Source organism: Rhincodon typus, chromosome 31 (genome assembly GCF_021869965.1).
Source record: "Rhincodon typus isolate 14 chromosome 31, sRhiTyp1.1, whole genome shotgun sequence".
Classification (NCBI taxonomy): Eukaryota; Metazoa; Chordata; class Chondrichthyes; order Orectolobiformes; family Rhincodontidae; genus Rhincodon; species Rhincodon typus.
Genome location: NC_063362.1, coordinates 20011665 through 20036060, shown reverse-complemented (window position 1 = coordinate 20036060; position 24396 = coordinate 20011665). Strand labels below are relative to the sequence as shown.

General features: G+C 39.9%; 1 protein-coding gene across 1 annotated transcript in view; it reads right to left on the bottom strand.

The window, feature by feature from the left end:
* Positions 1-4436: 4436 nt before the first annotated feature.
* vwa1 (von Willebrand factor A domain containing 1) overlaps positions 4437-24396 on the bottom strand; it is a 38387-nt gene continuing 18427 nt past the window's right edge. The window contains exons 3-6 of the mRNA XM_020517524.2: positions 14011-14289; positions 10839-11111; positions 8046-8321; positions 4437-5687 (exon numbers count right to left, since the gene is read on the bottom strand). Coding sequence (XP_020373113.1) covers positions 5623-5687; positions 8046-8321; positions 10839-11111; positions 14011-14289 — 893 coding nt within the window. The 3' untranslated portion in view covers positions 4437-5622. The remainder of the gene's footprint in view (positions 5688-8045; positions 8322-10838; positions 11112-14010; positions 14290-24396) is intronic.

Here is a 24396-nt window from a genome sequence, read left to right as displayed (position 1 = left end):
TTATTGTCAATTGTGCAGGATAAAGAGTCTGTTGTTGACTGGTTCCAAGGGTTTATAATTTATGGAGGGTGCTGTTGGTTGCTCATTTTTGATAGAGGACAGTGCATTTATCACTGATAATATGATGTTAGCATTAATTAGGTTGTTTGTTTTGATTTTGTTTTGCACCATTTCCAGGGTTTAAGCATCACCCTAATGTCTCTGTAATTAAATATAATTTGGCTGGAGCAGTGTATCAGCATGACTTCCTTCAACTTGCCCTCTCTTAATTTTCCAACAACTCAGCATTCTATTAGCTTTGCTTATTTGCTGTTCCACGATGATGTAAAATGTTGAATCACAGGCTTAGTTGTACTATTAGGAAAATCTGTGCCAGTATCATAGGTGTGAGGTCAGTAATATTATTTATTGAGGAATGCTCAATGACAAGGCTGATGACAGAGATATTTTATCAAGTGTGTGTATTGTTGGGAGCGGAGTGTTAGGAAATGGAATGGGTGGGGACACAGTTCTAATAACATTATATTTGGCTGGGTGGATTTAATTGAAGAGAAATGTAATTTGTCCCACATTAATTATATCAATGTGTTTACATCCTTAAATGTTCTGTGATCTAAGTGATATGTGGCAGTATTTGGACGTAATGGAGGGACAGTGTGTAATATATTTTAAGGGTAGAGTGTGAGATAAGGGAGAAACAAGTGATTTTTCTGAAGAAAGGAAATGAGCTATTATGTGATTAGTACATTGTGTTACTGAGGGTATTTTCCTTGCTATAGTTTTTGTGTCAGATTTACTGAAATAACAGGAAAAAGAACATATGAGTGCTGATGCATGCAAGGCATGGCCACTCACCCAGAAAGGACAGAATCAATCTTGCCTTTGAGTTAGTTATACAAAAAAGAAAAATTTGCCTCCTGCCCCTTCTTTATCATCAAAGATTAATTGCAGTTTGATTCATGATCAAACTCTATAATGCTACAGTAATTAAGTCTTCAATGATATTAATTTGTAAAGCAACTGAGCAACTGCTTTGATGTTACAATATAGGGTTGTCATGATGTATTGTAACTAGAAGGCTGAGCTGCTCAGAATATATTTGAGTCAGTGTTCTGATTTTCAATAATGCACTGAAAAGTTTGAGCCGTTCGCACTTTGCCCTCTAAATTTTACCAGCAGTCAAATTTTACAGCAGCAGCTCAGACGAAAGTTTATGTATATGTAGAGCAGGTGCCCCATGGTGCTGCTGATTGAGGGAACAGGATCTCTGCGTTTTACCTGTCTGAGATAGCAGGGGGAGGGAGGGAGAGGGGTGTTGGAAGCTAGGGAGCAAAAATTTGCAAGATAAAGAAATGCCACTGCAAAAAGAAAAGATGGTGATAATTTCCAAATGGTCATTAAGACCAGAAGATAGATAGGGTGACACTGAATAGAAGGAGAAAATGTAAAAGGCCATCAGAGACTAGAAGAAGAAGGAAAACTTTTGGGAACTTGTACAGGACACGAGGAAGAGATTGGAAGGCAAACATTTGGTTATAAATAAGAGATAACACAGTGTGCAGCCCCATTTCTGAAGAAGGGTCTCGACCTGAAACGTCAGCTTTCCTGCTCCTCTGATGCAGCCTGGCCTGCTGTGTTCATCTAGTTCCGACTCCAGCAGCAGCAGTTCTTACTAACTCTAAGCATTTGGTTAATTTGTTTTGGCTGCTGACAGCGCATTATCAAATTTAAAGGGTTTATGTTTTGGGTAAAATACCTCAATCATAGTTGGAGCGAGGAAAATCAGGCAGGGTTTGCAACTAAATTCAATGTTGAAAGGGAGAAAATGGTGTATTGAAAGTAATTGAAGTCTTTGTTACTGTGACAGAATTACCCATTGATTCAGTAGATTGGAGGAATGCCAACACTGCTAATTCAAGATTATTGGTATAAAAACTTATACCAGAACTTCACCTGTCAATGTGTGTCTACATTAGTGATTTGGTATGCAATGAACCTCAAAATGGAACATAAGAACATAAGAACTAGGAGCAGGAGTAGGCCGTCTGGCCCTTCGAGCCTGCTCCGCCATTCAATAAGATCATGGCTGATCCTTTCGTGGACTCAGATCCACTTACCCGCATTCTCACCGTATCCCTTAATTCCTTTATTGTTCAAAAAAAATCCAGCTTGTTTTTTTAAAAGCGTTTACTGAAGTAGCGTCAACTACTTCACTGGGCAAGGAATTCCATAGATTAACAACCTTCTGGGTGAAGAAATTCCTTCTCAGTTCAGTCCTAAATCTGCTCCCTCTAATCTTGATAAATTACAGTATGTGGTCCTTCAGTAAACATCATGGCTTGAATTAATGTTCAAGATCTTTCACTGTGACATTGCTGAATTTTTAATATGTAATTTTGTAGATTTGCAGCACCATTTTATGCCATTATGCTGCAGGGGGTCAGCTTTGTCTCAGTAATATATTAATCAGTGAGTAATTCAGCCAGTGTCCAAAAAATCCAAGGTTTGGTTCTGTACTGACTTAACTGATCATAGAATCATAGAATCCCTATAGTGTGGAAACAGGCCCTTCAGCCCAACAAGTCCACACCAACCCTCCGAGCATCACACCTAGACCTATCCCCCTATAACCCATCTAATCTACACATCCCTGAACACTATGGGCAATTTAGCATGGCCAATCCATCTAACCTGCACATCTTTGGACTGTGGGAGGAGACTGGAGCACCCGGAGGAAACCCATGCAGACATGCGGAGAATGTGCAAACTCCACACAGACAGTCGCCCGAGGGTGGAATCAAACCCAAGTGTGTGGCACTGTGAGGCAGCAGTGCTGACCACTGAGCCACCGTGCCTCTCAATCAAAATCAAGTAGAAGTCTTCTAATTGGCCTTGTGTCTTCAGGCGGGTTATGGCTTTGGTGTGATTCTCTTCCATTTTTAGTAGCCTGTCTTAAATTGCTTAAGAGATAACATGCAAAGCAAAATTTTAATTTCTAAATGGAGACAGCACCAAAAATGACTTCAACCTTTACTCAACTGTCAGAGCCTATTAAATTTGGGTTGGATTTACTGAGATGAGCTAGGTTTTTGTTTCAGAGATTGTTTTTTGCTCCAACATAGTATGCATTGAATGAGGGAACTTGCACAGTATACATTCATTGAACCTAAGCTTACAAGCAGGATTAGCTATTACCTTCCAAAGTCAGGAGAAGAAAATCACCAAGAGACATAAGTTCTTTTAGATGCGGAGACATATGTCTACACTTTGATTAGATTGCATTCCCAATACTTAAGAGTATTGTGTTTGATTGTTACCAGCATTTTCAATGCAATAACTGGCCTATACACTTTAGATTATTACAAATGTTGATTTGTCTACAGTTTCAAATTATTTTCAATTGAATCCTTTAATCAAATTTGGGCTTTTTTTTTAATCTGACTTTGTTTTAAAAATCAGTGTCTAAAATTTTCTGTTGCATTGTAATGATGGGAAATAAAGTCTTCTCACCAGTGGTTCAAAGCAGATTATTCTTAAGAAAAAAGCATTCACAGGAGACATTAAACAGTATTCAATCACATTCTACATGGTTATGCATTAATGTGCAATTGTGTTGTTTATTCTTAGATTGCTTTCTTAATGATTCACTTTTCTGGTATTTTGGTTAATGTGTACTGACCTATTAAAAGGTGGATTTAAAGAAATGCAAATTTACTGCTAGTGATGCATAACCACCAGTAGTGAAGTGTTATGCCTGGAATACAGACGGTTTAATAACCCATAAACGCTGTATAACTATCCATTGACATTAGGACTACTGAACAACAGACTATACAGACTGATAGTGGTGTAATTGAAACGTGCAGTTCATTCTACACACAACAATCTTTTCAATGTGATTCTTTGCTTTTGTGGTCGATTTAAAAAACACACCCTACAATAACAGCATTATTGTAATAGATGTCTTTTGCTAAAAATATATTTTGCAAATAATGAATCAGTACTCCTGAAAGAACAATCAGTTTGGAAATTAGTCACTTAATAGTCAGGAACGATAAAATGTTGAAACTGTAAACCATAAACAGAGGGATGAAGATAAATTACTGGGACACGACAGTCAAGCTGTCTCATTACATACAAAAAGAATCCTAAGACTAAGCATTCGACTTCGGGGTCCATCTGACAATTTTCACTGTGTACAGAACACACGTTTATAGTTTCTCCATGTTCTCTGTTTAACATGACAAATACAATGTGCTTCTAATGAGGCATTGAAACCCATTGCATTGTCGAGTGAGGTCATCACTATGTTTCCTAATGTGCTTTCTATTTTAGCAGAGACCTAGAATCACTAGGGCACAGAAGGAGGCCAACCATCCCATTTATGGGAAACTTCAAGTTATCGGAAGAGAATACATCACTTTCAAAGTATGAGCTGTAGTGTAATTACTTGTGGAATCATTTTATCTGCAGTACAAATGAATTCACATTTTAGTTGATACAGGAATGGCTTACACACATTTAATGACTGTGTGTAGAAACCAAATATATAAACTGCTAAATTTACAGAGCTGTACAGAGATTAGGTAGTTATTGAACTCTCATGTTAGTGTTTCAGATCTGACAAACAAAATCATGTAAATTTGCACTTTCTTAAGGAAGTGTCAAAGTAAAATCTAGCCCCATATCTGGCACAATCTAAGATCTTACATTTTGTCTGTTTCACAGAATTTGTTATTGGTTCTTAACCACACATTCACATAAGCACTTTCCAATGGGAGTCACTGAGATGGTAATCGAAAGGAGGGATCCTGGTTAACATTTCATTTGCCTTGCAGCTTGCCCATGATGAGCTAACTCATTGCAGACTAGGATTCAAACCCATGACATTCTGTAAAGCATGGTACCTACACTGAACAGCATATTTTGCCCAGTGACCTAGCAAGCAGAGTCATCCCTTTTCAAACAGTAAAAGTTGTTTAGCTGTACAGGAGGCCAACTTCTTCTCAAAAAATTTTATTAAAAATAAGTAAAAATGCTTTGAACTGCTATGGCTGCAACACTGCCTCTTGAGATGTTTCTCAGAATAAATCCTGCAGCAGCAGAGCTATATTACACCTTTAGCATTAGTACTGAAAACATCATATATAAAAAAAGAATTCAGTTGTACTCGTGCCAAAGGTGCAGTGCAGGATTGCCTGTGAACCAGATTTTTGCAGTTTGATGCATCAAAATGAAATGGAATCTTAAGAGTGTCACAACGACATGGATCTCAGCCCTGTCCAATAAGAATGGGAAAACAAGCAGAAGATGATCTGGGCAGTCTCACAATCAAAAAATTCTCACCAAACTCCAACACCGAGACTGAAAGATCATCAGACTTAAAATGGGGAAGGTTGAGTGTGCTGAGAACTTGGAATCACAGCACAATGAATTACTGGGAATCTACACAGTTCATTTGCTTATACAACGTTGATGCAAAGTGACCATCCCCTGATTGAGCATCATTCAACTCTGCAAGTAAATTGCAGAAAGTTTATTATTAATGCCAGCTAATTTCTGGTGTGGCAAGTCCTCCTTTCGTTCTATGGCTTCTACTGTCTTAAAGATTTATTTGTCATTTTACCAGCATTGATCCTCTTGAGTGCAGAATGATTTGGCAGATTCTGTCCCGAGAGATAAGGAATCTGAAAGAGAAAAACAGACAAGAGTTAGGATAGATTGTTAATATCTTTCATTTTATACGAAAATCTAACTTAAGAATGAATGAAAGCCATTCAAATTCGAACACAAATACCATCCTCTTATATCGAACTTAACCATTGCTGCTTTTTCCTCTAGTACTCTAATTTACCCATTGGTATTCATTCTTCTAATATCTGTCACAGCACATAACTGTGGTGTCCTCTCACCTATCAATACTTGTGTTTTGTTCATATAACTGACTAATCATAATATGGCCCTCTGGTACACCAAGTCATTTATCTGTTTCCAGTACCCAACTCATTGTCACTTGTTCCTCATTTACGCAAGCTTGTCCATCATAGTCTGTCCCTTAGGTACCCCACATAGCCCATCAATGCATGCCTCCTTTAGTACTATAACACACCCAAAGTTGGTCATTATATTATGCTAATTCTGCCATTAAAGCCCATTCCTCTAATATGTTTCAAGTACTCCAAATTTAATTTTGATGGCAGCTCCCCTAGAACCCAAACTAACCTAACAATGTCAGTCCTTGAAATTTATCCATCAATATTCTTGACTCCAATACGCAACTCTCATAGAAAGTTAAATCCCTCTATAATCCTAATTTGCCCATTAGTAACCCTGAGTCCCTCTAACACTGCCCCACCAATAACCATCCCCCAATGCTCTGACTGACAATACAACATTCAGCTACAGTTCAAATGCCGCTGGAATTTATGCTTTTGCTCTGCCTAGAGTTCCAACACTGTTTTACTATAAGTATTCAAACAGTAAATTGAAACAAATGGCCAAGCTGTTTGTAAACTTAACTATTAGGCAAATCTTGAATCAGTCTGATTATCTGATATGGAATCTACTCTTAAAATTGTTCTGGTATTCCAGTGAGCAACGTGCGCTGATGTGATGCATTTATCCAAGTGCTACAGTTAGGCTGCAATTAAGCTGATGTCCACATCATGACAAAGCACTGAAGCCAACAGTGACTGTTTGGCAGGGGTCCATTCATAATTTGGAGTTATTTTAATTATTTTATGATTTACTTTCACAGCCAGTACTCTTGTCCATCCTTAATTGTCTTTGAACTGAGTGACTTGCTTGGCCATATCAGAGTGCAGTTATTGGTCAACCATATTTCTGTGGGTTTGGAGATCAGGTAAGAATGGAAGATTTCCTTTCCAAAAAAGGCATTAACGATCATATATAACACAGTGTGGAGCTGGAGGAACACAGCAGGCCAGGCAGCATCAGAGGAGCAGGAAAGTTCGGGTCGGGACCCTTCTTCAGAATTTTGGCAGTTCTTACTATCTCATTAATGATCATATAGGTCATTTACTGTAATCAATGATATTTCTCTTGGTGACCATCACTGAGACTAGCTTTATATTTCCAATTTACTTAATTGAATTTAAAGTCCACCAGTTGCTGCAGTGGGATTTGAATAGTGCTTGCATTAATAGCAGGGGTCCAGATTTCATGGTTAGATAAGGGGGTAAGTTGTTGCATTTGGGAGGTGACCGATTAGAGAAGTCAAGTTGCTATTCATTCCGTACCCTTTTTCTTTCCTTTATCCTCCACAACTAAATCGCCTAGGTTTCTGAATCAATTACCATTTATAAGCAAAACCTGTCAGGGGTAATACAATTACACCAAAAGTGAGGAAAAGGTATGGAGAGAGTGAGGGGACAAAATCAAAGTGGAGTTATAGGGTCATACAGACCCTTTGGTCCAACCAGTCTATGCTGACCATAATTCCAAAATAAACTAGTCGCATCTGCCTGCACTTGGCCCATATTCCTCCAAATGTTTCTTATTCATGTATTTATCTAGATGTCTTTTAAATGTTGTAACTGTACCCCCGTCCACCACTTCCTTTGGAAGTTCATTCCACACATGAACCACTGTGTGTAAAAAATTGCCATTGTTGGAGGGTACAATAAGGTATTCCACCCCCTGTTGCCCATTTCTATTTAAAGGTATTGAGAGTGTTGGTGGATAGCATATGCTCTGCTTCGAGGATGGCTGGATGCAAATGTAGCCGCAGAAGAGGAGCAGTCAGTTGGGAATAATGACCTCCTCCATTGCTTGCTGCCTGGACATGTTGAACTTCATTCACTATATACAGCAATCTACAATTAATCTAAAGTCATGGTGAGATGCGCAAATTATCTAATGACTGGCGACCCTAAGTGAAACAAAGGACAATCTTAATGCACCAAATACAATTATTATTGGTGATGTTATTGTAATGTATTTTATTTGCATGTGTGCACTCATAGATACATTTCACCTGGCTAAATGGCCAGGCTTAGTAGCCCTGGCTTGATCCAGTGACCTACCTTGTCGCTGCGGTGTGTGTACTGTCCTGCACAAGCCTTGCCCTGTGCCATTTCTGTACACTGCTTTCACACAAATCCGGTTGTCAGCACCAGGAGTAAGGTCTGTTAAGAGCACACTTTGGACCTGTGCCGGGATGGTTCTCACGGAGGGGCTTCTTTGATGACGAGTGCATCGCACTCTATAGTTAAGTACTCTTCCTCTGGCAGGATCCCATGAGGCTATGACACTAGTGGGGCTAATGTCAGTTAGTTTCAGGTTGTCGACTTTGAAATTCACTGTTCAGATCAAAAAACAGAGGACAAAAATGATCTTCAGTTCGAGAAAAGACCTCAGATTAGCAACGCACACCCAGTGGTAAATAATTATCCTGTGTTTCTAATATGTTCTACTGTACTCTTGTTTGTTACGTTGGTATGCTGACAAGAGAGTGGCTTGATTTTGGTAGAGACTATTCCACAACGTGAAGTATTTTGCTTCCAGGAGGGTGTTTTGCCTAATACATCAATTCTTATATATTCCCTTGTAACATAAATTATATTTGAACATCATGATATTGATGAATCCAACAGATTAGCTATTGTAGATAAACACTGCATTTTTTAGACACCAAAGTGTCTGGGCTAATATTGAAGTAAATAAGTTACACTAAGCAGCGTGTTAGAAAAGACTATCATTTTATTTTCTGTATTTTTGGTTGTGGATTGAAATGGAAAAATGACTTTTTAAAAAATCAAGAATTATGGAAGGAATTAGTATACATTTAAAAACAAAAGCTACCGAAAGTCAGTATGTGTAGGGTTTACACTGCTGCTTTGTTCAAACAGTGGGACAAGGCTATTTATAGATGGCTTTGCACCAGGAGATGTATGCAAAGTGAGATTTGACCAGCAAAAAATAGCTGATTGGTTTGTGCAATTGTGACAAATTGTGGATGCCAGAGGTCATCAGTCCAATGAGAACTCTAACTCGTTCTCGAGTAGCTGAGCAGCTTGCAGATACAGTGCTTGAACAATACAGTGAGAAGCTTTCATGCTTCTGGAAGAACAAATTGTGTATCTCTCATACTGCAGCACCTGTTGCTATGAGCTGAGTCTCCTGTGAAGAAGTGAAAAGAACCTGGAGAAAAAGAGATTGAAAAACAGAAAGTCCTGGCAACCAAAGGGATCATCTCAGCAAATCTTGTGGACTGGTGCTATCGAACCAGTTCAAGCTCCTTCCACCCATAAAACCATGTATTGAGGAGACGCATGTGTTGAGGAGTTTTAAAAAAAGGAAGTCGAGTTTTAACTAGTAGAACTATGTGTTGATAGTTCACAGCTGTTACTTGTAATTCGACTTTACTTTTTTGTAATAAATAAGAATTTTTGTTAAGTACAGGAACCCAGTTAGTGTTTCCTGTTAGCTTGACTCCAACAGACAAGTAAATTCAGGACATTGAATACTTTGATTAAATCATTAACTTTTGTTGCTACTCCAGGAGCAGTGGGAATAGAAGCAGTGTGATTTCCCAAGTAGGATCATGACATGTCATGTCTCAAGTGATCTGAGTTAAGATGAGTCTGGGATCCTTAAATTCCTGTCCAAGCTGAAGTCACCACCTTCTCAACCTTGCCCCTCGCCTGAGACATGTTCCCCGAACCCCCACCCACCACCACCGCCTCAGGTTAAACAATCAGTCATTTCTCTCTAATGGGAGTGCAGCCCTTTGGTCCTCTGGAACTATGGTGACTTTACCTTTACAGTTGGACATCTGACACATTGGTGTGGGAGAAACAATGGATGCACTCAGTCATATTCAGTCAAATCTTCGTGAAAACTATCAGATAGAGTCAATTGAGGGACAAATGGGAAGTTGTGATGAGTTCACAGCCTCTGATACTTCCTAGAAATATCTTAAGCCTTGACTCCAACAGTCTGAGAATGAATGTGAAATGAGAGAACAGACCTTGTGTTTGGCTGAGTGACCTACATAGTTGAGATATGGGTGACCTGAAATTGAACCTTCATTGTAGAATCAGGACTCAATGTTGAGTGAAATTCTTGACACCAACCTGTGTCATGTGTGGTGAGGTGTTTTTTTTTTTAAGTGAGCCAACTAATTAGTGGCTGTTGGTGCTCGCTAATGTCCAGGTAATGTTAGGGACTAAAGGCTGGAAGGCTGTTGGAAGCCCCTCCAGCAAAAACACATTGGCAGTCCCCACAGAGATGGGAGCTGCTGATGCAAGGAAGATGGAGAAAGGATGCCTCAAACTGAAGGAGACTCCAGAAGTACTTCCATACCTTTTTCAAACCAATAGGGCCATGACACCATGAAGCAGTAACTCCTCCCATGAATGGCCAGTTATCTTATGGGCTTTGGCGGATCAGAATAGGGAATCACCAGCAGAATGGAGCATTGTCCTTTCTACTTTCTACTCCCAACAACCACCACCATCTCTACCACCCCACTTCTCCCTGCCACCAAGAGGCCTCTTCCATCAATGGACCATGTTCCAACAGGGTGCCAGGATACCAACTGGAAAATTCCAGCTGGGATCTCTTATAATGGTCTTAGTAGATCCTTCAGTAGGCCCAAGGGGCTACCCATCGCTTGCAGTTACGGTCAGTTCCCTTTGCCAGACTGGGCCTCACTAAAAATTGCGTGGGAGACTGGCACGTCAGCTGGGTTCAGGAAATTGTAGGCCTCATCTTTTGGATTCCTCTCATGAATGGAAATTCTGTCCAGGTCATGGGTCAAATACTATCACATACAGCCACACAATTTCTCTGGGCTGCCGTGGCAAACCTCTTACCGTCCTGAGTGCAGGCTTTGGCTGATAAGGCTTTCTTCCTGCCAGAATGGTACACGGCTGAGACAGTCACCAGGTACGTGGTGTTGGGCTCCAAGTTGTTGATGATGGTGGTATTCTGGCTACTGTCGACGTTGACTAACCTGGGTTCACCCCCTGGCAGGACCCCATACAGAACTTCATAGGCAGCAACGCCAGACGGAGTTGGGGCCCAACTGACCCGAAAACTCCTCGGATGTGACTCAGAGATTAGGATTATCTGTGGACTGCTCTCATCTGGAGTCACAAGAAACAAAATAATTCCAGAGTTCATTTTGTACAATTAAACAGCTGCTGGCATGCTCATAAATTTGTGACATCTAGCATAATTATTCATATTAATAACATACCAGTATATTAATAAATTTGTTCTTTTAATTTAATGTGGTCATCTATGTATCCATGTTCACAGCAGTAAGTGGTTTGACTTCACTGAAATGTACATGGTTACTGCTTTGAAACTCCTTATAAACATAATTGCAGGTAAACTTCTCATTGATATTTTTAATCAACCTGTATGAGAATGTTTTGATACCTGTTTTGGTCATCTGGGACCTGAACCCAGAACTTCTGACCCAAAGGTAGGGACGCTACCACTGTGCTAGCCCTCATGCTGCTAAATCAATTACTTATGTTAACTTTATGGTCTTAGATGTACATTGTTGCTGTTTTGATTCCTAAACTTGCATTGTGCTACTGGACAGTACTGTATTAGCCTCTTGGTACTAATAAAACCAAAAACGCAATGAACTCTGATACAGGTCTTTAAAATTAGCTCTGAAAAAGAGAGATATTGGACTTGAAATTTTAACACTGTTTTTCTCTCTCTCCACAGATACTGCCGGACCTGCTGATTTTGTTTTCAGGTATTTTCTGTTTTTATTTCAGGTGTCCAGTGTCTGCAGTATTTTGCTCTTATAAGGAAACAATGTACCCCAATAGAGGTCTTTAAAATTACAAAGGCATTTTATAAACTAGATTTGAAGAAAGGGAGTTTTGGCAAGTCCAAAACTAAATGCTCTAAGTATAAATATATAAAACACTTAAGGAATTCAAGAAAAAAACATATTTATTGAAGGGACAGTAAGAATGTGCAACTCGTGACCCATAATGATTAGTGCAAATGGCAGAGGTATATCAAATAGGAAGCAATTTGATGGTTTGAGATGAAGCTGGGTAGGAGGAGGTCATTGAACAGCCTAACTGGGCCAAATGGTCTGTTTTTGTGCTGTCAATCTTGATATAAAGGTTGCACTGATGAACCTGCAGCAGTCTGCCAATGCAATAGAAGCAGATGGTACTTTGTGTACAAAACCAGTATAAAAGTTGTTACTGACTTGGCCTTAGAATTAACTCAGGCTGTCAAGAACCTATTACCTGGATTACAAGTTTTACAATTGAACTAATTGTCTTTCAATTATGCAGTGCAGCTACTGAACACCTAAATTGTGCTGATCACTAGAAACGTGTGTTGTGATCTGGAAGAAAAGATTTGTATTGTTGTAAACGAATGGGGAAGAAAAAGTGGACTGTAACAGGATGATCAGATGTATCCTGTTGGTCTTTTTCAGCCCTGATTGTGGCAAACAATGACCAGAATAAAAGGTACCACCTGCTTCCAGGTATTGGATACTATATTGCCTTTGTACAGCAAAGTACCACTGTTTTTACAATAGTAGATGCCCGTCTGACTGCAAAAATTAAGTTAACACAGTGTGTAAATAAACTCAGAATATTTGGTTCCCTTCATTTGAACCTGCATACAGCTCTTTCAGAGAGTGATCTGACACTTTGTTCATCTGACTCCAGGCTTGTCACAATGACATCACATTGTAAGAATCCTTGGGCACAAACCTGCCTAAGCTGAGCTGCCTTCAAAAACTTCACAGCTCCAGTTCTCAAAGGTTATTTTGGCCCTGAAAACACTGTTTTAAACTGCTTTCCAGATGCAGTCAGAAGCTTCTGTCAAACACTCAGCTAATTCCTGCTAACAAAGACAGGAAGCTCACAGGAATTGCTGGAGAGAAGGCATTAAAGAGCTTAGTGAGAAGCAAAACCCCCTGTCAATTTTATTTTGGTGTTTTGGCCTTTTCACTCAAATGCATGTACCTTTAACTATTTTGGCATGGCATCTTAAAGGAAAAATGTGTGTGTGTGGCCAGTCTGGTACCTTCCATGTTGCTGCACAGCTATCCATGTGCTGTTACAGGGAACAATGGTGAGAAAGTGGGTTGATCTATCAGAGAGAATTCAGTTTCTTGTACTCCATAGTTATTTACTGTTTCTGAATATCCTGATCCAATTTATGCAGAAGACTTAAGGATCTAAGGTACAGATACAGATATCACTGATTGTAGTGACATACATCAATAGGATCATTTAAAAAAAAAGCACACTAAGCACAGGGGCTTCCAGCTACAGGGATTGAAATGAAACGCAGACATGTCAGGTTAAACATATATAAAATTGGTTAGACTACACTTGGTGTTCCATGTGCACAATTCTTGTCACCTTTTTTATAGAAAGCATTGGAGCAGGTGTAAGAAAAAGTGTACAAGGTTAATACCAGACCTTGAAGTAATAGCTACCAGGAAAGGCCAAGTCTCTATTCTCTGGAAGAGAGAAGGCTGAGACTTGATGGACCTCACAAATGATGAAGGTGTTCAGAAGGGTAGATGCAGAAGATGGTTTACTTAGAGGGGATTCAGAAATTAGGGGTCACAAGAGTAAAAAAAAAGTCATGAATAAGTACAATAATAAACTCAGAAGAAACTTGTTGACCTGGAAATGTGCCCCAGGAAGGTGTAGTTGAGGCAAATAACATGGATGAATTTAATGGGGAATTGGATAATTACAGGAGGAAGAATAGAAGTTAGGGTTAAATGAAGAAGGGTGGGTAGAGGCTCAAATGGACAAAATACCATTAACTTGGGCCAAATGCGCTGTTTGCCACCGTAAACGTGTATAATTTGGCATTGCTACTGCAGAAACCATTGCTAATCCTTCTGCTAGGGTTCCCAGGAAAATGAAGAAATGAGAGAGGAGTAAAGGAATGGAGACAATGACAATGTACTGGAAAATACAACTCTCTGATTTTCTGATGTATCAGGTTACACCAAGCACAATCAGAACTCACCTTCTAGTGTAGTTACCTTGGTCATGAGTGGTTTCTTATAGTTGTTGTTATTTATGGGAGTAAGTTTCACTTCATATGTGGTCTCTGGAAGCAGCTGTCTCAGAACAACACTCGTTTCATCTCCAGTGACGGTTTTCCAGGATTTCCTTTCAGGCTCAGTAAGTGGAGAGTACTCAATCAAATAATAGTCAGAGTCACTGTTCAGCAGCTTAGGCCACAACAAGCGAAAGCTGCTTGCCGTGATGTCCATTGCCCGCAGTTTTTTAGCCTGGATAATCTCTGCAAGGGAACAAATCCAGGAGAGGCAGCTATCAGTTAAAACAGTAAGCAATTGTGTGTATATGTGTGTGAGAGACAAGGTATGTGATGTAGGAGTACATATAGGAAGGACAGATGAAGATGTGTGAGAGATAATTGTGTCTGTATGTGTATGACATACACGTGAAACACTGGAATTCAGTCTGAAATGAAAGCTGCAAGTCCGTATCTTGGAATTTGGTTAGGATTTACAGAAACCAGAGAGTGAAGCAGGTCTGCTTTGTGCTCAATTTGTTTTTCACACTTCCCACAAACTGATATAGGTTTGGCCATAGAGATTTGTCAAAATTTGAGACCTTAATCGCTATGACTGGTTTGTCGAGGGTAAATTTATGGTGTTACTACACAGAAGACTGCTTGGGATCCCACTGCAAAGGGTTGGTGCAAAAACAAATTAATCTTCTCCTGGCTGAACAAATGAACTGTGTATATTTAATGCTTTTCACCTCCTTATGATGGTTCAAAGTGCTTTCCGGATGAAGTGCTTATGAAGTATTTTTACCATAATGTAAGCAATAATGAGGGAAGGCTGTGGTTTAGTGGTAATGAGACTAGGCTTGTAATCCAAAGAGCCAAGCTAATGCCCTGGTGGCATGGATTCAAATCCTACCATAGCAGCTGATGGAATTTGAATTAAAGATTACAGTATCTGGAACTGAAAGCTACTTTCTTCCTGGGAACAGTTCCATGCATGAAACTACCATTGATTGTCATAAAAATCCATCTGGTTCATTCATTTCCTTTCGCAAAAGAAATGTGCCATTTTTACCGGGTCTAACTTCCACGTGACTTCCGACCACACGAATGCAGTTGACTCATAAATGCCCTGTGATTTCACCCAACTGAGGCAATTAGGGATTACAAACATTGCTGGTCATCCTATCAAAAACACCTAAAGTACTCAATATTTCACCTCAGTGATACCTCCCAGACTTTGGGCTGAATCATATGATCGTTGGTCAATTTCATCAAGTTTTATGGAGGGTTTCTCCCAGTGAGCTTTCTTGGAATACCACCCCACACTCACCCCTGTTTTCAGATGCCAGTTCAGGGTTTGAGTACCAGTTGCCAGAACCAGAATTTCTTGCACTCTCGGGCTATCCTGAGATACTCTGACATCAGCACCATCTTTAAAATGCTATTGTTTACCCAGTCAAACACTCGTCAGTCTGAAGCTATCCTGCACAGTTTGTGATACTTGCCCTGGACAAGGCTGACAGGGGGAATTTGGCACCCAGTTTTGCAGGCAGGGACGTCCTGCTGGATAGGGTGATACAGGGGAGGGATGTCCTTTACCCCGAGGACCAACAGAGGAGGCCACAAAACTGGACCTTGCCAGCCTGGCCTATGTTGTCACCCAAGTCAATGCAATCTCAACTGTCTGGAGGAACACCCAGCAGGAAGAAGATCAATGACCTTTTCTGCTTCACTGGGTAAACTGCCACCATCTTTTCTCTGCTTACCTCACACTCATTCTCTCTCTGAAACTACACACACATCCTACTAAGGCTCACACTCTCCGACTCTCACTCTTCCTTCACTTGCTCTCACCTACCCAATCCCTCCCACACCACTAGCCCTGCGTAGTCTTTGCGCTGCCTACTGACTCACTCGGGACACCTCACCACCTTCTCCCCCACCTGCACTAATAAATACAGTTTATGGTACCCAATTTCATCTCACTCAATCTCTCCCTTTCATTCCAAGAGAAAATAGCCCACAGATGGGCAGAAAGAGCTAAGACAGGTGGTGGAGTGCCTCACATTTGGTTCCTCAATGCCCATGGGAGAAGAGGGTTCTGACTCTGACTGTCCTGAGCAGTCAAATGACCATACTCAAGCCTTGAACTGATCTCGGAGGCTGCCTTTGACTTACTCTGCCTGGACCCTGGGACCGAAGGGTGCCTCCCTTGATGTGACTGCTCTTCTCCCCTGAGACATCTGGCATGTGGTAAAGGTGTGAGAGTTATGTAGCATGGTGCTGTCTACCCCCTTGTCTGATCATTGCTACACAGGTTGTTTCACTTTGTGAGTGTGCCAGAAGGCCAGGTGGGGATGCTGTCAGCATCCAGGTAGGCTCAAAGTGAGCAAGCACTAAGAGAGTGAGCAGGCAGCCCTTAGATACAGACTGGGGCAATCACTGAGCTGGTTGCCTGTGCACAAAGTGTCCTTGCAGCAACATCCCACTGATGGCTGCCACTGTGCTCCAAAGTACAGCACTAAAGAGCAGCAACGTGGTAGAATTGGATCAGAGAGATGCCACAATGGCATGGAGAGACTTTGTAGGTGTTGGATACCAATATCTGTGGACAAGAGGTGCATGCAGCCACTGCCCATGGTGCATGCTTGGAAGACTGGTGCTATGCAACTAAAATGGAGATTGGAAGGAACAAGCGGTGAGCTGGAGTCACCTGATATCTGCTCAGATTTTCATCTTGAGAATTCTCAGCATCTAAGCATTCTCAGCATTTCCAAGCAGCAGGTGATAGGAGGTTGGATATTAATGAGGAGAGAATTGCAGTTAATGAGAATTAAAAACAAGCAATACATCCTGTTCATTGGCATCTCACTGCTCCTTAACGAGAACCTGTACTCGATGTCCAGAACACCGAATGCACTTAATCTTTCCTCGACATTAAAAAAGGCCTCACTCAATCTGTCATGCAATTCTGAGGTTTCTCATTGTAGCCCGCAACTGTTCAGGGCCCTGTGAGGATTCCACCCTTGGATTTTTATATTTTCCATCCATCCTGTTCAGAGATGTTATTACACACCTCTGACACAAGTGAGACTCGAACCCAGGTCTCTCAGTGCAGAGGTAGGACACTACCATTGCACCACACGAGCGTGACCTTTTGACTTTTAAGCCAGAGGGCAGATCTCAGTCAAGATTACAAGATGATGGTCTCTGCTGATTGCCAGTCAACATTGACATGAATCTATGCCTTCAAACCAACATTATCTGATTTCTGAAACATCTTTTCCCTCTTGTTCTCCAGTTTATTTCCCAAGTTTTAAATATAGGTAGAGCTCTCACATTCACCGATGATGAAAACTATAGAAATCAATAATTTGGATCAACTATGAAAATTACACAAAAACAAAAGCAATAGCCTGAGCAAAGAACAAATTCTGAAAATATCTAGTAGCATAGATAGAATCTGTTCAGAGATAAACAGAGGTAATATTTCATGTTTCATCAGAAGTTCCACCTCCTTTTGAATGCTTCATTGTCCCTTTTTGTCAAATTAATCACTCTCTGTCACCACCCTATCACAGACCCTATCCTTTGTACTTTTATATTCCTTGGCACGATTCCTAGCTCTTCATTTGCTTACAAACTGTAAAATCACTAACTTCTTCCAGTTACAGAGTCATACAGCATGGAAACAAACCCTACAGTCCAACTAGTCCACACTGACCAAAATCCCAAATTAAACTATTCCCACTTGCCTACATTTAGCCCACATCCCTCTAAACCTTTCCTACTCATATACTTATCCAAATGTCTTTTAAACATTGTAAGTGTACCTGCATCCATTACTTCCTCTAGCAGTTTATTCCACACAGAACCACACAGTGTAAAAAAGTTGCCCCTCATGTCCTTTTCAAAACTGTCTCCTCTTGCCTTAAAAATATGTCCCTTAGTTTTGAACTCCCCTACCTTAAGTAAAAGACCCCTGCTATTCACCTTATCTATGCCCTTCATGATTTTATAAACCTCAACCTTCTACGCTCCAGTGAAAAAAGTCTCAGCCTACTTTTGTACAACTCAAACCCTCCATTCTTGACAGCATCCGGGTAAATCTTTTCTAAATCCTCTCCAATTTAACCTCAACATGACACTCCAACTGCTATACTCAAAGCTCTGTGCAATGAAGGCAAGTGTGCTTAATCACCCTCTTAACCTCCCTATCTACCTGTGATGCAAATTTCAAAGAATTATGCACCTGAATCCCCAGATCCCTCTGTTTGACAATACTACCCAGGGCCCAAAAACAGAAGTTGCCGGAAAAGCTCAGCAGGTCTGGCAGCATCTGTGAAGAAAAGTCATAGTTAACATTTCAGGTTTGGTGATCCTTCCTCAGAACTCAGGGTCCCACCGTTAATTATACAAGTTATGCCCTTGTTTGTTTTACCAAAATGAAATATCTTACATTTATTCAAATTAAAGTCCATCTGTTAACCTGTTGACCCAATTGATCACTGTCTCTTTGTAATCTTAGATAACCTTATTCACTGAATACTATACCACCAATTTTGGTGTCATTCACAAACTTACTAACCATGCCTCCGAAATTCTCATCCACATTGTTTATATAAATGACAAACAAAAGTGGACCCAGTACCAATTCCTGTGCAACACTACTAGTCAAAGGCCTCTGTCTGAAAATAACCCTCCTCCACCACCACCACCCTGTCTCCTACCATCAAGCCAATTTTATATCCTATTGGAAAGCCCACCCTGAATCCCATGTGATCTAATTTTGCTAATCAGTCTACCATGTGGAACCTTTCCAAAGCTTTACTAAAGTCCATGCAAACAACATCTACTGTTGTGCCCTTATCAATCTTTTTGGTTACTTCCTCAAAAAAACTCAAGTTTGTGAGATACTATTTTCCTGGCACAAAACCATGCTGGCTATCCCTAATCAGTCCTTGCTTTTCCAAAGCATGTAAGTCCTATCTTTCAGAATCATCAACAACTTACCCAGCACCGATGTCAGGCTCAGAGATCTATAGTTCCCAGGCTTTTCCTTGGAGCCTTTTTTAAATAAAAGGCACAATGTTAGCTATCCTCCAGTACTCCAGCACCTCACCCGTGGTTATAGATGATACAAATATTTCTGCTGGGTGGCACTGCAATTTCTTCCCTAACTTCCCACAATATCCTGGGATATACTTGATTAGGTCCTAGATGTTTATCCACCTTTATGTTTTCAAAGTCCTCCAGTACTACTACTTCTGGAATGTGAACTGTTTTCAAAACATGAATATTTATTTCCCTGAGTTGTTTAGCTTCCATTTCTTTCTCCACAGTAAAGTCTGATACAAAATATTCATTTAGTAACTGTCCCATTTCCTGAGGTTCAACACAGATGACCTCTTTGATCTTTAAGGGGCCCTATTCTCTCTCTTGTTGTAGAATCTCTTTGGATTATCCTTAACCTTATCTGCCAAAGCTATCTCATATCCACTCTTTGCTGTCCTTATTTCCCTCTTAAGAATGCCCTACACTCTTTATACTCTTCAAAAGATTCCTTTGATCCCAGTTGTCTATATCTATTGTATGATCCCTTCTTATTTTTAACTAGAACTTCAATATCTTTATTCTTCCATTGTTCCCTATTCCTAACAGCCTTACCCTTCACTCTAACAGGAGCACAATGCATTTGAACTTGTTATTACACTTTTGAAAGCCTCCCAATTGTCAGTCATCTCTTTACCTGCGAACAGTCTACTCCAAGCAACGTTTGAAAGTTCTTATCTCACACCATTAAAATTTACCCTACTCCAATTAAGAACTTGAACTTTTATGGAAGGCTTATCCTTTTCCATAATTATTTTAAAACTAATAGAATTATGATCACTAGTGCCAAAGTGTTCCACTACTAACTTCAGTCACTTGCCCTGCCTTAATTCTCAAGAGAAGGTCAGGTTTTACTCCTCCAGCAAGCACTTTTACATATTGATAAAGAAATTTTCTTAAACACATTTAACAAATTTTTCATCATCCAAGCCTTTAACATGATGGCAGTGCCAGTCAATGTTTGGAAAATTAAAATTCCCTACTGTTACAGCCCTACTATTCTTACGTGAATCTGCATATTTGCTCCTCAGTTTCCCTCTGACCACTAGGGGGCCCACAGTACATTCCCATCAAAGTGATCATTCCTTTCTTATTTCTAATTTCTACCCATATAGTTTCACTGGATGATCACTCAGAAATATCCTAATTACAGTAGTATTGTTTTCCTTAATCAAAAATGCCAGTCTCCCTCCTCGCAAACCTCCTTTCCATCTTTCGTATACCATCTAAAACCAGAAACATTGAGCTGCCAGTCCTGTCCTTCCCTCAGGCAAGTTTCTGTAATAGCTAACGTCCCAGTCCCATGTTCCCATACATTCCCTGAGTTCATCAGCCTTACTTGTAAGGCCCTTTGCATTGAAATAAGTGCAGTTTAATTCTTCAGATTTACCTCATTTTCTGGCTTGCTCTTGTCTGCCTTTTCAAATTAAGTTGCTTTTTTCTGATTAAGACTCATCTTCATCCGTCTTTCTATTTTACTGCTACTTAGGAAACCACCACCCTTCCCACCCCACCAATAGTTTATAGGCTTCTGAAATAGAACTAGCAAATCTCCTCACCAGGATATTGCCCTTTCCAGTTCAGGTGAAACCAATCCTTTTTGAACAGATGTTTTTTTCTACCCGAGAAGAGATCCCAATGATCCAAAAATCTGAATCCTTGCACATTGAACCATCTCTTCAGCCATGATTTATCTGCCCTACTTTTTATTCCTACTCTCACTAATATGTGGCACTGGGAGTAAACCAGAGATTACTACCTTTGAGATTCTGCTCTTTAAACCTTCTACCTAACCACTTACATTAACTCTGCAAAGCCTCAACCCTTTCCTAACTATGTAGTTCCTACCAATATGTACAACAACATCTGACTTTTCACTCTTCCCTTTGACAATATGCTTCAACCGTTTTGAGACATCCTCAACCCTTAACCACTAGATAACATAATCTAGTGTTTATCCTAGATTTACACTCACTGCTGCAGAATCTCCTGTCTGTGCCCCTGACTGGACAGTCCCCTATAACAATTATTCTATTAAATCTTAACAAATCCTGCTCAACATAAGATTCATTCTTAGTGCCCAAGATCTGATTGCCACTTTTATTCTCTTCTGAGACACTATCCCTTTCAACAGTACCCAAAATGGAAGATCTGTTTGAGAGGGGAATAACCACAGGAGACTTCTGAACTGCCTTCTTACCTTTCCTGACAGTCACCCAACTATCTGACTGATCCTGCTGTATAACCACTTCTGTAAATCTACTAACTGTTACACCACTGTATCTTGAATGCCTTCAGTGACATTAAGCTTAAAAGATTCCTAAAAGAACTTTTTTATATATAAAAAAGTTAATCTTCCTTACCCACAGATTTTAATCATAAGCATGTGAAAAATAGAAAGAATTAAACATGTAAAATCTTTTTTTTTAAAAAAAATCAAGCACTTAGCTGAAACTCTTATCAACCGAAAATAAAGCCTCCTTTTCTAGTCCTCTGCCAGCTTTCAAATCCCCGGATAAACGGGAAAAATTCTCTCTCTAGACCTATCAAACAAACACATGGACAGGCCTCTCCCACACACTTTGTGTGTAAAACAATCTCTCCTTCATGTTTTTTTCAACTATAAAATGTTCAAACGAAAAGAAAATCCCTCTTAGATCAAAACACCACAAACACGTGAAGGTCTCTCCCACAAACTCCGTGTGTAAAAGAACCTCTCCTTTGCGATTTTATTTCTTTGCGTATTTGTGTTTTGGACTATAAAAATTCCAAAAAATGATTTAAAATAATTTTTTTCTGCTTCTGCTATACAATAACCATAAGAAATCCACAAGCAAAGCATGAAACTCAGGATCAGCTGCAAGATCCATGTTACTGTCATTCCACCATTATTTTTTTCCCTGATGAGAGGTCATTGAGTTTGTTGTGCGTGTACATTATTACTCTGTAAGGTTTTGAAAAAGTGTTAAAAATCTCATCCATTAATGCTGTTTCTCTCCCCACAAATGCTGCCACCCTGGTTGATTGCTTCCAGCATTTTAAGTTCAACGTTTTTTAAAAAATGTACATATTGCTCAAATTGGATTCATTCCAATTTCTGACAGCTTTTTCATTGTGGAACCACCTAACAGGATCAGCTTTCACCATACCCAGACCTCCCAACCTGAATCTATAAAATTAGTGACACATGTCTAAAGAAGTCAGAGATTTGACTTTTCACAGAGTCATCTAAATCAATATCTCCATTTTCAGTTCCGCTAATGAATTCATAAACAATGAAACAGTTAGGAGACTTTGGTTCAATAGAGATTAATTTGTTTTTCCAACAACCCTTTGCAATGGGACGCCCCAGGGTTATGTGTAGTGACATGATAAATACAGCTTCTTTCGCACAGTGGGCCATAGGGATTTAGATCTCAAATTTCGATAATACACGATCTACACCCACAATCAGTTTGATAGTGAAGGGTGGAAAAACAAATGAAAACGCAGTAGACCAGTTTCACTCCCTAGCTTTTGTAAAACAAAGTCTACTGACCTATAGTTTTAGATTTGGCCTGCATTCTGATATTTCAGGCATTAAACCAAGGCCTTGTGTGCTATGTCAGATTCAGAATCATAGAATTAACTTTTGCAGAAGGAGGTCATTCAGCCTATTATGCCTGCATAGGCTTGTTAAATGAGCATCATCAGCCATGATCCTTTTTTATGGCTCGAGATGCCGAATAGCCTACTCCTGTTTCTATTTCTCACAGTCTTATTGCCTAGTGCCAATTTTCTACCCTTTCCTCATATCCCTGCACATCATTTCTATCAAATAAATCATCTAATGCTCTCTTGGATGCCTCAATTGATCCTGCCTCCACCACACTTCCAGGCCGTGCATTCCATACCCAAATTATTCACTCAATGAAAACATTTTCTTTCAAATCACCCTTACTTCTTTTGCATATCGCTTTAAATCTGCGCTCTTATATCTTGTTGTTGTTCCTTTTTTATGCAGGAAGTTTCTCGCTGTCTACTCTATCCAGCCTGCTCATGATTTTGAAAACCTCTATAAAATTTCCTCTTAACTTTCTTCTCTCCAAGGAGAACAGTCCCCACTTATTCAATCTATCCTCAGTACTGAAGTTTCTAATTCCTGGAACCATTCTTCTTTAAATTGCTTCTGCTGTCTCCAATGTGTGCACATCTTTCCTATAATGTGGCATCCACAACTGTACACAATTGACATAAAAGATCCCATGACACTGATTTGAAGAAGAACAGGGAAGTTTTGCCAGAGGTGCTGGTCAATATTTATCCATCAATCAACATCATAATAAACTAATTAACTGGATATTATGATGTTCCTGTTTGTGGGAGCTTAATGTGTGTAAAAATGGCTGCTGCATTTCTCTTGTAATGAGATTTTAAAAAGTATTACTTGGCTGTAAAGCTTTTCAGAATGTCCTGGTGTGAATGGCACTTTATAAATGCCAGCTTTTCTTCTTTGAATATTTGGGAATGCTGTCCTGACATTGGGGTGGGATCAAAGTTCATTCATGTTTGGATCGGTTGAGAGAAACACACAGTGGAGAGATGACAGCCTCCAACTACTGTCCTTATACTAAGAACATGGGAAAGAAAGACTTATTCAGCCCCACAAGGCTATTCTGACATTCAATCAGATCACAAGCTGACGTACGTCTCAAATCTATTTACCCTCAAATTTTCTTTGAGCAAAACTCTAGCTCTCTCCGTTTTGAACATTTTGGTTGACCCAGTATTCACAGATTTTTGAGACAGAGGGGTCCAGCTTTCTACAACCCCTTGAATGAAAAATATTTTCTCTGTCCTAAACGCCAAGCTCCAAACTTAAGGTGTCCTTTTATCCTGCAATTTCCCTACCACAGGAAGTTGTCTGTCTGCATCCCATCAAGCCTCTCTTATTTTAAATACATCAGTTAGACCATCCCACAATCTCAAGGAAACATTAGCCAAGTTATGTTACTTGCCTTCACAATTCAACCCTTTGAGTTCCAGTATTTTCAAGTCAATCTATGCTGTACTCCCTCCAAGACCAACATATTTTTCCTAACACGTAATGCCGAAAACTGAATACAGTATTCTGAATGGAGTCTAACCAGGGTTTTGGATGGGTACAGCATCATTTCCAACCTCCTTGTAATCCAGACCTAAAAGACCAACATTCCATTAGCCTTTTTGATTACTTTTTTTATTTGTTCACTAGCATTTAGTGATTTGTGTAAAAGGACA